Raw genomic sequence first — 14,176 nt, 5'->3', positions numbered from 1 at the left:
ATAGAATTAGTAATTTGCAGATTTAATAATCTTTGCATTATTTTATTAACATTTCAGTTTATTAATGCATATCCTCAAAGTAAATGCAATCAAACCATTTATAGTAGTATAGTAGTAACACTTAAAGCTTTAATAAGTGTGTTGGTTCACTACATCCTCTAAAGTGGCTTCTAAAGAAATATGAGTACAATTTTACAACCTTGTAAAGAAATTCCAAATGTAAGGTTTTGTTATTTGAGCACCACAGACCACATTCCCCTCAGGGTCACCAGTCTCAGCGTTGGAGAACTCAAACCACAACTATCTGCACCACTACATACAGAACCAGTACAGGTAAGCAGGAATAATTTATTAAACGTTTTTCTTACGTTATGTTTTTCCTGTTGGTTGTAGCATTGATTTTCTACTAGTAAACCTTCATTCCTTTGAATTATTCTGTGCCATATATCCTTGTTAACTCTTAATTTCTGCTGGAGTGACCAATCTATAGAGATGTGTGTATATATATATATATATATATATATATATACACATATATAATGAAATCCAATACAACAGCTATTGTCAACAACTGTTGACATTGTCAGAAAGGTGATAATTCTACTTTAAAGATCTGGTATTATTGCCTTCTTTGACAATTTTTTATAAATACTGAGTCTATTTTAAACATATCTGTGATGTTTTATTCACCAAAAGTTGTTTAGAGATTTTTCTAAATCCGTCTTTCCTTACAGCCCAGATTCCCATCTGTCCTCCAGCAGACTGTTTCTGAAGCTATTTACATAAAATCTGCATTATTAATGACCTGTTGCACAGCTGAGATTTCAAAAGGATGTTTCTGATTGTGAAATGAAACGTTTCAATGTTTCCTCACAAAGTAGCTGGAGGTCGCTAGTTGCGTACACAAAAATTTAAAACAACTTAAAAAGAGCAAGGAGATAAAACTGAGGAATTTTACAGTGCAGGTCGCACCATCACCCTAATCCGTTTCATAGATCATTTTTCTTGTTTTCCGCGATACCAGCCCTCTAAAATACATGAAAAAAATATTAGGAACGCTTCATAAAAGTAGAATTAATGACAGAGCTGCTGTATTGGTTTGCATTCGATTGTACAGATGTTCCTAATCAAGTGCCATATACATATACTTCCTAATTTGCTGTTTAAATTGTAAATTTCAGGAATTTGACTTGCAACTGAGTACAATTAAATTGAAGTACTCACATTTTACTTCAGGAGAGTTTATAGACTGAATATTTCTCTCACAGCTGTAAAGTCTGACTTTAAGATTTAAGTCATATTGAAAAGATTTTGTGAACTGACCCTGGACTCCGCAGCAGGCAGCATTTAAAACATCCCAAATTTTGCATTTCCAGTCCTGCTCTGATGTCTTTTTGGCCTCCAGCTCAGCTCAGCGCTGAAAAAAAGACAATCAGCGTTTTTGCTTCCACTCAATTTGGAGGCAGCCATGCAAACTAGGCCACCAAGCAGGGGATAATTGGGCATGTAATTATGAAAAGTCAAAAATGCAAATGAAGGTACGGATACAGCGGCTGCTTAAGACGAAGTCTGGACACTTGACCTATTTTTTGTCCTGAAAAGGCGCGTTTCTTGCAGAGTCTTAGCCTGGATTAACACATGGGACATCAATTGGAATAACCAGTTCAGTCCAGGGATTAAAGCATGATTCCATAAAGCGAAAATATATAATCCACAGGTCGGACAGGACTCATTTTTTATTAGACTGCGTCTTTATTTTCTCTTTCTGTTTCACCTCTCTCTGGTCAGGCTCACAGATGTGTTGTCTTTGTCTGGATGTTGTGTCCTCTGACCTCCGACCTCCTTCCTGTGAGGCTGGTGATCGAGGAACTGAGACTCACTCTGCTACTGTAAATCACTTTGGATGAACACTTCAGTTTAAGGCATAAAATGTAAATGTAACCTGCTTTCTCAGCCAATGTTAGATCACTCTTGTTGAGTTGCTTCAACGGCCAGAAAACTTTTATCCCCAAAAATATTGAAGGGGCTAAATACACCACTTAGAAAAGTAAAAATGACCAGAGGACAACTGAAAAACCTTCAGAAGTGTCAAGAGTCTGAGTCTGGCCAGATTAACCTCCTACGGGCCCCCGTGGCTCCTGTTGACCCCCGTTAAACATACTCTAGAGCTGAAATGATTAGATGATTGAGTACTCTATGGACTGAAAATTAATTGGCGACATCTTTTATAATTTTCTAGGGAAAAATACCAAATATTTTCTGGTACCAGGTTCTCAAATGTGAATATTTTGTAGTTTCCAGTTTTCCATGATAGTAAACTCAAGACCTTTGGGTTTTTGACTGTTATTGAAACAAAGCGGGTCATCTGAATATGTTAACTTGGGCCTTGGGAATAATGTCATGTCATTTTGCACATTTTTGTGACATTTTATCAGAAGTATGTATGATGTCAGATGTATTGATAATGAAAATATTTGTTTGCAGCCTTACAGAACTCCTACAGTGGAATAATTTCTACCTTGTAGTCAGTTTTCTGTGTGCAATTTGATAAAAAACAAAACAAAAAACAACTTAACAAATGAGCTCAGTTTAAACTAAAACAAGTAAAATCTTAAAACTAGATTTTGACTCTTTAAGACCAGGACCACAACATGGAGGACCCGTCATGGTTGATATTGTACTTTTTAGAGCTGCAAATTTCAAACAAATCTGCGATTAATCAAATTACGTAGACCCAAATGATGTGGAGAAAGCCCAGACATTGTGGCCGCTGGGTAATTCAGACTTGATGAAGACAGATTTACGTCACCTGCTTTGGTCAGTATCCAAACGCAGCTTAACAACCATAACTAGGCACAGTAAGTCTGTCAAGCTTTGCACTAGTAAGAGAGATACTTGTTCACCAACTCCATTCACGAGTGCTAGTTTGTTAATAGCTTGTGAGCTCGCTAGTTAACTTGCGTAAGCGCCAAAAGTGGACGATGACATGTTAGTGAAATGCCATGTGTGAATGCTGACTGACGCCTTTAACAACCTCTGCCATTAGAAAACAACACAAATGAATCCTTTGTTGTTCAGTGTGTAGTTAAGTTTTAGCTGCAGTGATGTCGTAGTTCTGTGCACAGTAAGAAAACTCTCCATCAGGCTCTTTCTTTGGTGTTCTTTCACTTATTTAATCCCCTAGCTAATAATCCAGCAGTGTTTCCAGCTAAAAACAAACATGTCAGTACCCCATGCATCACATTTAGTCTGTTACAAAATCCAGAATATAAAAGCATTAATGTTCTCCAACTAAGCAATTAGAAACCATAACATTGTAATGCACTAAAATGGTAAAATATAAAAATCTAAAAGTATAAATAGAAATTTGGTCCATCGAGGTGATTACTATAATATTATTTACATTAGATTATTATTATTCTTATTATTCCAGGCCCTTATTTTATATTTGACTTGAATAGCACACTGCTGCTACTGTTGTGATGGTATTTACAGAAAGGAGTTCAGTGCATGAGCTCTATAAAAGACAAGCTAACAAAATATTTCATTTGATGTAAAAAGATGCAGTTTTTTTTTTTTCCCTTTTTTCCCCATTTGGCTCAGTGCCAATAAATACAAAGGTTTAGGAAAAGTGTGTTAGTTGAGTGAAATGTCTCAGGGCAGTACAGCATTAAAACATTGGACAGTTAGTCTACAGCTTGTATCAAAGTTAGAAGTACAGGATGAAAAATACAAAAAGGCACACATTACAAAATCGCAGGGAGTCCAGATCCAGCGAAGAAGAAACTCGTTCAGAACATGCCGACCTCAAACGACAGCACGGGACGTTCTGAATAACGAGGATCAAATCTGTCGCAGCGTGAGTCTGGCATCAGGAGACGTTCTGTTGGTGGTTGAGGAGGAAGGACAAAAGGCGAAATGCTGTTGTTGCTCATTTGTAAAAGTTAAACAGGAGTTCTTTGTGGGGTTTTTTTGGGCGGTTACACCAGGGACTCGAGGCTCTCGGCAGTGCTGGCGGTTCCCACCACAATGGTACCGTTGTTGTCGGAGGACTGGAGGGTTTTCTCGTCTTCCTGCGTCCCGATGAGACTCAGCATGGCTTTGTACAGAAACTGGTACTGCTCCTGAAAAACAACAGGTAAGCGATTGTTAAAGAAACCTGCAATGTCTGAATGTTCCGGCTCTTTTCTCTAATCTGCTGTCTTTATTCACACGGTCTTCTTCTGACTTGGTCTTAAAACATACACAGAAAAACTAGTTTGTTATTAGAACGAGAGACTGAAAGAAACAAGATAACTTCTGTTCAGTCTCCTCCTGCTTTCTGTGATCTAATCTAAAATGTGTTTTAATGCAGCAAAATGTATGTTGTATTTCTCATTTACATATTTTTCTGTTTCTGTTATCAGATGTCGAAAATTGGTCATGGTTCATAAATACTTCCTGTTAACCAGCAGCCACTGCCAAGCTGTTCTGCTGCAGTTAAAATCAAAGATAATAATTAAGATTATTATATCATCACTACATCATCTGACAAAATGAAGAAAAATACAGTTTAATGACAGCAGCTGTGCTGTGAGATTGACTATATTCACACTTAAAATACCCTTAATTTCTACCCTAATTTGGGTCTGTAATTTCCTAGGAACTCAACTGGAAAGTACTATGTAGTTTGGTTGTAATTATGGGGAAAATAGGAAGGTCACTGAGAGAAAAGCTCCATTTTAACGCAGGTTATCAATTAAATTGTATGCATGTCTGGAGACAGATTTCACAGTTTTGCAGATTACACAGTTATTTGTAATGTTTAAATAAGGTCAATATAAAGCAGTAGAATTTCAGGATGAATGAATCCTGTGACAATACCATTTATCATTCTATTTTTGCCACAATCATACTGTGAATATTTTTACCAGCATATCTCTGCATATGTTGTTGTCACTGTATCTGTGATTTACTCTGTGATGTTGAATTACAGCTCAGGTTGTATTTTTGTTGTTTTGTCCTTCATTTCTGTCAGTTATGTAGAAGTTAATAGCTGAGATCTGGGAAACACTGATATCACTAAAAAGACGTGGATCTGTAAACTGATGGATGTTTACAACGATGAAAGCAAAGATAATAATTTTACGGTTTGCTTTCATTTTCTCTTTCAAATGAGTTTGTCAAACCTGGAGGTTTGTTTCCAACATTTCTGTTTTGCCACCGTGTCTACTAAAGAAACGTTTTTTCGTGGCTGCTGGCTGAAGCACTCTCCCTCAATACTGGACCAGTTTCAACAATTTTTGTCCCCATTAGTCACTTAAACCCAAAATGATGGGAAATAGGGTCTTGGTTGAAAAATACAGAAGTTTCCCTTTAACTTTGTGAATATATTTACATTTATTACTGATATAACTAATGGACAACTATGAAAATAAAACCCAAGTTATAATAAACTGAAATGATCCTTAAAGCATAAATGCTATCAAGTGTAAATCACACAGATTTTGTAATGGACAGTAGATCATCATCAGCGTATTGTGAGACACCAAAAGCCTTACGATGTCGCTGAAGATTCCTGGCCTCATGAGGTTCGTCAGCTTGGCCACCTGGAAGACGTCGACTGAACCTTCTGCCTCAAGTTGGCAAGTCAGAGATGACAGAACGCAGAACGTTCCCGCTATCACTCCACCCACACTGAAGAAAAAAAAAAAAAAATTAGAAATGTTCAGATGTTCACTGTAAAATATTCTCACTCTGAACCAGAATCAGACCAGAAAAAAAATCTGAAATGTTAATAGAGTTGCGAAGTGTGAGAAGCTAATTCGGGCACCGCTGGTTCTGGAAATAAAAATCCCATTAATTATTCCCATGGACAATATTATGTTACTCACAGTTTGAGCACTTCTACGACTCAGATTGGTTGATTATGTGTTAGAAAATATCTGCTTCTTCAGTAAAACGTTGAAGGTACAAGACTGTGTTCGGGATAGAAGTAAACTACGACTCCCAAGGTTCATTTCAGCAAGAAACAGCCAATCACAGAGCTTAAAATTCAGTCACGTGCACAGCTAACGACAGCAGAAGCTAAAAATGACGATGTTGAGAAAGCTGATTTTATAATCTACAGAGGGAATCAGTTTACTTTCAATTTCTGGATCACTTTGTTTACAACTTCAGCGATGAAGCGTTTGCCCATTGCCGATTCTCCATAGCAACGGCAGCTGAGGCTCATGGGTATTGTAGTATTCTTAGTAAATAATGTAAACTGGTGGTCAGAATATAAACCTGTCTAATCGTTACATTATCCAGGAGTGTCCTGAGTTTCTATGTTCAGTAACATCAAGGAGATTGAGAACATTTTGAAATGATAATCCAGAATGGGGGAAAAAAACTTCCAGAACCAGCAGCTCCTCATACTTCACAGCTCTATGGTAAATGTTGCCATCAGAGAAGGTCGTACTCATCGTGGACCACAGTGGGGCCTTCCTTGGCAGCGCTCTCCTCTTTCACCAGGTTGAGGAGCTCAAAGGTGTTGCTGATGGGACTGTCTGGGTTCGGCCAGCGGGGGGCGCGGTAGTGTTTCACCTCCAGAACGAAGTCGTCCTGTTGAGAAGAAACAAGAGGAGGAAGAGCAGACGTCAGTGACAACAATACATAAGAGTGAGTTATCCATTGACCCATGACCCCCTTAAAACAAAGATATCTCTTTTTTAATTTATAAATTAAATTATGAGCTGGTTTCAGTGTCCAAAAAGTGGGTTTAAACTTATAAACCTCTGTCAGCGAAGGACAGTGTGGCATAACATTCTGTATCCTCATCAGTGGTGGAGATACAGTTATGGGATCAATAAAATCCAAAAGGGTTTATACTCTCATGAGCAACAATGGGAACATCAGAACATTTAACATTTGCTAGTTACATTTATTATTTACCGTGTACATTAATCACAGACCCTCTCTCAGCTGGGTGAGTGAAGATAAATGTGATTAAGTTGTTGTTGCTCACAACATAGAAACCATTTCAAATGTTTAACAGCAAACATCTCTCTCCAGAAACAGTCTTCCTGTTACTCTGGATGATTTGTACAGAACTACTTCCCACTAAGAAATAGTTTCCATTGTGTTCTGTTTATTGTCCAGAGTAACAGGGACACTTTGTTCTGAAAAGAGATATAGTTGTTTTATGTTTTAAATGCTTTTTCTGTAAGCATCATAAAATTAAACATATTGTCATGTGGTGGAGACAGAAACCTCAGAGACAGATCTCAAAACTATCTGCATGGATCGACCTCTAGATGGAAAAAAGTGAATATATTTTGTTTTTTTTATGATTTTGGGTGAACTTACCCTTTAATGTATCATCACCTGTTTTTATGATTTTGCGTTCTAAGAGATGTCGTCGTGTTCTAGGTCGCACTTACCTGTGTAGCTTCCAGTACGTATTCCTGGACCACCAGCATGTCCTCGTTGGACAGACAGATGTGATTCTCGCTCCTCTGAGTGACGGTGAACATCTCGTAGCTGATTGGCTGCCCTTTGCGGGGCCAAAAGACACACAGCTCCGCCTCTTCCTCCGCCTAACAACACAGGAAGTCAGCTGACGGTTACATCGCAGTCTGATCCTCCCAACACTATCCATACTAGTAATGTTAACACTGACACTAGTATTATTATTGTTAGTATTATTCTGAGTGCACAGATGTAACACATTTCTGTGAATTTTACTTCAATACTTCAACATTCTGGGAAATACTCATTTTAGTATTTTAGTATAAATACTAGAATAATACCACTAAAACCACACATCATTTTTCTACAGATTAAACTAATGAGATACAGCATGTTAATTAGTCAGCTTTAGAAGTGTTAGTAGGTGTATTTTTTAATTTAGCTGCCCCCCCCCCCCCCCCCCCTCGCTTCTTTAAAGTCCCTTTTCTGTCAAAAATGTGTTTTTCTTCTTGTTACTATGTTTGGATGTTTGAGCTTCACTGTGCAGAACGACGTATATGCAAACTTTGACACTAGAAGGTTGTTTTCACATTCATCTGCTGAAGAAGGAACGTTCCTCTGTACCTCTCTGAAAACTTGAAGCCTCCGGAGCACAAACACTGAGACTGAACTTTATAGTGAAGGAGGAAACATCTGATGTCCAGCAGTCAAACTTTTGGTATTAGACATATTTGAATATTCATAGATTTTGGATTTTTAATGAGGCAGAACGAGAAGATACTATTTTAAGTATTTTTAATGAGGTAACTGAACATTTCGTTGTGGAAAAAAACACATTTTATTATTCCAAACAGAGGGTTTTTATATGTCCTAAAACATATCTGGAGGGATCTTTAAGGTTAATAGTCGTTATTGTACACTAGACTAACCAGTCTAAGTCTTGATATCCATCTGAACATCTCACTCTCAGAAATAATAATGAGTGTATTTCTTGTTCTTGCACATAGATGACAAATAAAACAGCAAATTTGAATATAAAAGTAGATACAAGTGTGAGTCTTTGTTAATCACACCAAATTCTGTCAATTATATTATTTGAATTAAAAAAAACCCAAACAGTTCCTCACCCCATTGGCTGGTGTCCCCGGCAGCGACACGATGACCTGGGCGTTGTGGTCCCATATCATCCTCCAGAAGTCCTTTATGGTGTCAGGCAAAGGATTCTGGGTCAAGATGAACTCACTTCTCTGCCTGTAACCCTGCGGGAACAAAAATCATGGCTTAGGCATCATCATATCCTTGTGGGATTTGTGGGATTTTTTTTTTAATTTGCACATGGTGTAAGGGTTGAAAACAACTAATTAACTGCCAACTATTTTGATGATCGTTTGGAGTCATTTTTTAAGAAAAAAAAAGGCCAAATTCTCTGATTCAAGCTTCTCAAATGTGAATATTTTCTGGTTTCTTTAGTCCTCTATGACAGTGAACTGAATATCTTTGGGTTGTGGACAAAACAAAACATTTGAGGACGTCATCTTCAGCTTTGGGAAACACTGATCAACATTTTTTTTTTTACCATTTTATAGACCAAACAACTCATCGATAATGAAAAGAATTGTTATTTGCAGCCCTAGCTGAAAACTAAACTCTTCAACTGATTACAAAATATTGGTGTCATGCAATATCACTCAAGTGCAGCCACAATAAGGAACAAATATTACAGCTACACAAGTGTGGAGATTGATTAAAGAGCAGTGCAGTTTTTCAGGGAAGAGTCAGATGAGACTCATATCCATCTTGTCATCTGACTCTTTGTCGGATTTAACACTGAACAGAGTAAGCCTGTTTCTTACTGTGATGTACGATGCGTTAATGTAGTCTGATGTTTCCCCCGCTGTCGTAGACAGACGCACTCGTGACCTCTCAACTGCAAAGAAAAGTAGGAAACAGAATTCAGATCTCAAAAATTGTGCAGCATTTTCACTGTCTTCGACTCAGCAAACTTTAGCTGAAGCTTCAAATGAAACCTCCAACATGAAAGGGAAAATCTACTTATTTTACACATCAGGAAGCAGCATGAAATCTGATAAGTGATGTCAGCGTCGGTCGGAGCGGAAGACTGCAAGTTTTTGTATATGAAAAAAAAACTGAGGTTGTGAAGTTAGCTACTAGCATAACACACCTGTTTCTCTAAAGGCATAGAAGACACTTATTTACTATACAAAATAATCTTTTTCCATTTTATATATATATGACACATTTACTGTATCATAATGAAATGAAAAGGACAATTATTTATCTGCTTGTCTTTAAAAATGGAATGAATGGTTTTTCATTATGAGATAAATGTTCCATGTCACATTAAATAAATAATAATAAAGTGAAGAGATGTATTGTATTTTAATTGGGAGCAGCATAGAGCTGTCTGTGTTAAATACAAAGAACTGTCATTAGTGTTCATGAGGAGGTGGAGGGGAGTTTTTGTTTTTAGAGATGGAAACACATTGTTTGTGCCAAAATGAGAAACAATTAACTGTCCGATCACAGCACAGGGGATGAGATGAACAACTCACCGGGTATTACGGAGCAGTTTCTGTTCTTGCTGCGGTTGCAGTCCTGCAGAGCTGCAGAGTAGTCGCAATGCTTCACTCCGGAGTGACAAACCAGCTGTGGAAACACACCAAACATCTGTTAGTGACTGAAGAATCAGCTCTGAATATAAACTACTGGATTTAATCGACATTGTTCAGCTTTTTGTGTCTTATTGAGTTCCCTAATTTTTATATTTTTATATTATTCAGTGAAGATTTTAGTTATGTGTGTTTCCTTGAACCTACAAATTCATGTCTCGTTCCCAGTGTTTCATGAAAAAAGTAGGAAGGCCTGCACACTTACTTACTTGCAGATAAAAAACACCCATTATTTTCTGATTGTTTCACGGCAGTTACGTTCTAAAGCACAAATAAACACGGCCAGACCTCCAAACAATCTGCATTGCCGGATTTTGTGTGAACGCAGAGCTTCGTTCTGTCCACTGTGGCCTCTCTGCTCTGCGTGTGTGTCCTCCGTCAACAGACACACAGACCTGCTGCTCTTTATACATCCATGACGCAGAGACAGAGAGCAGAGCAGAGCAGAGGAGAGAGACGGAGACAGTGATGTAACCTGGTCGCTACGTTACGAGTCCCGACCTCACACCTTGTGCTGTGATTGGCTGGAGGCTACACACCCACTGCCCAAAGGCAGAGGTCAGAGTCTCTGCAGATAAACACACTGCCACACACTTCTAGTGGGTCATAAGTGATGATTGAAACTTTTGTATGAGTCTATACATTGTTTTTTTAGGGAAAATCCTGCATAGTATACCTTTAAGAAAATCGCCAAACATATTTAGTCAGGACCTGTGAATGTAAAGCCATCAAGAAGCTACAAAAATCTTTGTACTTTTTTTGAAATAAGTTTTAAAAGCACACATTTACCAACCGATGCGTCTCACATGGAGGCTCCGACACCGACAGGAGCACCAACCCACGGATACAAAGAGACGCGACAGGTCCATTTTATCAGCCTGCACGGCGGCTAGCAGCTAGTTAGCATAGCTAGCATCGTTAGCATAGCTGTGCCGTGCTGTGTGTAGCTCATAGAAGGTATAAAAAATAAGCTGTAGCTGCAGTGTTTCCAGTTTAACAGCACCGTGCTGGACAGGTGACAGGTGTGTTTACAGTGTTTGTGTGCTCTGAAAGATGTCACAGCGCAGGTATTAAGTCACACAACTGATGGACTGTTTATCTATATGTTTACGTAGGATTAGCATTCTAGGATGAGACCATATGTTTACAGACCTCCACAGATAGAAACAGATACAAGAGCAGGGGAAGTTAACAGATAATTATAACAGATATAATTATAATTAAAATAAGTTTCTAATCAAATGATATGCTACTTCAGTACACTTTAACAACAAATGTTACTGGGACCACTACAGAAAATTGCAGCTGAACATTTAATATCCAGGAATTCATATTATAGACACGACCACTGACTATCCCAGTAACACATTGACCACACACAGTCCAGCCATATACTGGGTTTTGACATAGTCGTGTCCTGTTGGTGTGACCAGCAGTCAGCTGGTTGAGGTTTAGAAGTCACACAGCAACAAAAACAACAGAGGACAGAACCTGAAAAAATGGCGTTTAACACCAACTTTGTCAAGTTGTTATTAAGCAAAATGTTTTTGGAAAAATGTGATATAATAATGTATAAAATAAATATTTTTTTCATAGTACAACAGAGAGTAGTGTAATTGTGTTTTTCCAGTGTTTGATGAGCTGCTCACCTTGAACTGTTTTTCCAGGCGCGTCCTCCCAGCTGGCCCCGGGGTCAGCAGCTCATCCACGAACCTGTGCAGCTGAGCCGCTGTCACCTCCGTCTCTCCGCACAAGATGGCTTCCACCAAGGCATCATGGATGAAAACATACTGTTCCTGTAGAGAGAGAGAGACAGATAGTACAGACAGTGATTAAATGCTTTATTCAGTCTCAGTCCGGCTGAGGTTTGTTACAGGGAAAGAAAACGTCTAAATCTTCTTTTGATAGAAAAACTACTGTTCACAAGAAGTATTCAGATCCTTTACTTAAGTAAAAGTATCAATACAACAATGTAAAAATACTCCATTACAAGTAGAAGTCCTGCATGAAAAATCCTACTACAGTAAAAGTACATAAGTATTATGAGCTTGATGTAGTTAAAGTATTGCAGTAAAAGTACATAAGTATTATGAGCTTGATGTAGTTAAAGTATTGCAGTAAAAGTACATAAGTATTATGAGCTTGATGTAGTTAAAGTATTGCAGTAAAAGTACATAAGTATTATGAGCTTGATGTAGTTAAAGTATTGCAGTAAAAGTAGTGGTTTGGTCCCTCTGACTGATATATTATTATATATGACATCATTAGATTATTAATAGTGAAGCATCAGTGTTAGAGCAGCATGTTACTGTTGTAGCTGCTGGAGGTGGAGCTAGTTTACACTACTTTATATACAGTTAGCTAGTTTAGTCCAGTGGTTCCCAACCTTGCTTGTTATATAAAGCTTGTTATATTATCCATTGTGTCAAATCTTCATCTGAAAAGTAACTAAAGCTGTCAAATAAATGTAGTGGAGTAGAAAGTACAATATTTCCCTCTGAAATGTAGAAAGTAGCATCACATGGAAATACTCAAGTAAAGTACAAGTACCTCAAAACTGTACTTAAGTTCAGAACTTGAGTAAATGTTTCCAACACTATAAAGACTGACCAAATGATTTGTGAGCAGGATAAGGATAAGGATAAGGATATAGTTCTCCAAGGAGAATCTATATTTTGAGGACCTAACATTGTCTTCCTGTAGTCATGTTGCCTTAAAAGTTTGTTTATTGCCAGTAAGCACTCTTCGGGTGATTTGCAGGTCAAAACACTTCTGTGAATCCAGTTTAAACTAAATTTGGTTGAAAGGTTTTTTCTATGTGTCTGGATTACATATAACAGTTGTTTTTACATTTAAATAATTATATTTTGTGTAAACTGCTACAGTCATGCTAGCTGCTCTGTGAGGTTGTACTTAAAGACAACAGTGCTTTGAGCTAAATGCTAATGTCAGCACGCCAACGTGCTAGCTAGCTAAAAACATTTAAAAACAATGAAATTATTACATTTTGACACATGGTTAGATGTCTTTTTAGCGATAAATAGTCCAGTTTTAAACTAGCTAAATTCTTACAAACATCTTCAAACTCATGGCCTGTTGAAACGTGCAGATGTGTGTGACCTCTGACCTCTGTCTGAACCAGGTAGTTCCTCTGTGTGCGGATGTGTTTCAGGAAGCCTGTGATGTTGATGGTGCTTTCCTCTCTCATCTGCTTCAGCATGCTGTCCAGGACGATGTACGTGCCCGTCCGGCCGACGCCAGCGCTGCACAGCAGCAAGAGAGAACGAGACGATTAAGCCGGGAATTAACTGACATGAGGATGGAAACGAAAGTACGGAGCCTGAGAGGGGCCACAGAGGGGAAAAAACTCATTTGTACTACGAGATGTACTGTAGATTGGATGTACTACAAGAATACATAACATACAATATATAATAAAATACATCCATGTCCGCAACCTTGAAGCTGAGTTTTTATGAACTGGACGACATCAGCAGGAACATAAGTGTTTAAGGTGAAAAAGTCAGTTGTATTAAAAGGCATCTCAGAGATACCACAGTGTTGTGCTTAAAATATATCCACATATCTTAGATGGAAACTAAACCTTATTAAACCCAAGTGATCCACAGTGAGGGCGTACACAGAGAGAATGGCATGAGGTTGAATTATGTTAAATCAAGAGTAACAATTATTAAATTAAGAGCACAAATGACCAAATCGAGATCATGAATTAGTTATTTTTTTCTCCATAGCCCCTCCTGGGTTAGTTTCATCAGATATTACCTGCAGTGCACCACCACCGGCCCCATGTCGTCCGTCCTGGCTCTGGAGGACTTGCGGACGAAGCTGAGCAGCGGCAGAGCGAACTCCGGGACGCCCATGTCGGGCCACTGGGTGTAATGGTACTGTGTCACCGTCCGCTCGTTGCTGTGCACCTTCTGAGAACCCTGCGGAGGACGAGACAATAATAAATGATGATAATAAACAGAAACAGACCTGTAGATTTACATTTGTTCACATATAACAGTATCCATACTTCTAGAACAGTATTTATA

At 38.2% G+C, this 14,176-nt stretch overlaps 1 protein-coding gene and 2 long non-coding RNA genes across 8 annotated transcripts in view; 2 read left to right on the top strand and 1 right to left on the bottom strand.

The window, feature by feature from the left end:
* The first annotated feature begins 8 nt into the window (after nucleotides 1-8).
* LOC121896831 lies at nucleotides 9-11,864 on the top strand. Of its 2 annotated transcripts, none has more exons than XR_006096119.1 (4): nucleotides 9-333; nucleotides 1,789-1,889; nucleotides 3,990-4,138; nucleotides 11,789-11,864. It is a non-coding gene; the product is annotated as an uncharacterized LOC121896831 (long non-coding RNA). The 2 variants fall into 2 exon arrangements; XR_006096118.1 differs by lacking the exon at nucleotides 11,789-11,864 and adding an exon at nucleotides 4,407-5,529.
* ptprz1a (protein tyrosine phosphatase receptor type Z1a) overlaps nucleotides 3,543-14,176 on the bottom strand; it is a 105,562-nt gene continuing 94,928 nt past the window's right edge. For all 5 annotated transcript variants that reach the window (XM_042410733.1, XM_042410734.1, XM_042410735.1 and 2 more), the window contains 10 exons: nucleotides 13,905-14,068; nucleotides 13,249-13,384; nucleotides 11,771-11,917; nucleotides 10,005-10,098; nucleotides 9,285-9,358; nucleotides 8,559-8,690; nucleotides 7,404-7,559; nucleotides 6,443-6,585; nucleotides 5,541-5,676; nucleotides 3,543-4,124 (listed from right to left, as the gene is read on the bottom strand). In XM_042410733.1, coding sequence (XP_042266667.1) covers nucleotides 3,981-4,124; nucleotides 5,541-5,676; nucleotides 6,443-6,585; nucleotides 7,404-7,559; nucleotides 8,559-8,690; nucleotides 9,285-9,358; nucleotides 10,005-10,098; nucleotides 11,771-11,917; nucleotides 13,249-13,384; nucleotides 13,905-14,068 — 1,326 coding nt within the window. In that variant the 3' untranslated portion in view covers nucleotides 3,543-3,980. The remainder of the gene's footprint in view (nucleotides 4,125-5,540; nucleotides 5,677-6,442; nucleotides 6,586-7,403; nucleotides 7,560-8,558; nucleotides 8,691-9,284; nucleotides 9,359-10,004; nucleotides 10,099-11,770; nucleotides 11,918-13,248; nucleotides 13,385-13,904; nucleotides 14,069-14,176) is intronic.
* LOC121896830 lies at nucleotides 11,863-13,949 on the top strand. The gene is made up of 3 exons (XR_006096117.1): nucleotides 11,863-11,986; nucleotides 13,339-13,452; nucleotides 13,874-13,949. It is a non-coding gene; the product is annotated as an uncharacterized LOC121896830 (long non-coding RNA).

Source organism: Thunnus maccoyii, chromosome 5, assembly GCF_910596095.1.
Source record: "Thunnus maccoyii chromosome 5, fThuMac1.1, whole genome shotgun sequence".
Taxonomy (NCBI): Eukaryota; Metazoa; Chordata; class Actinopteri; order Scombriformes; family Scombridae; genus Thunnus; species Thunnus maccoyii.
Note: the sequence above shows the minus strand (reverse complement) of the source record. Positions and strands in the feature narration are given on the sequence as shown.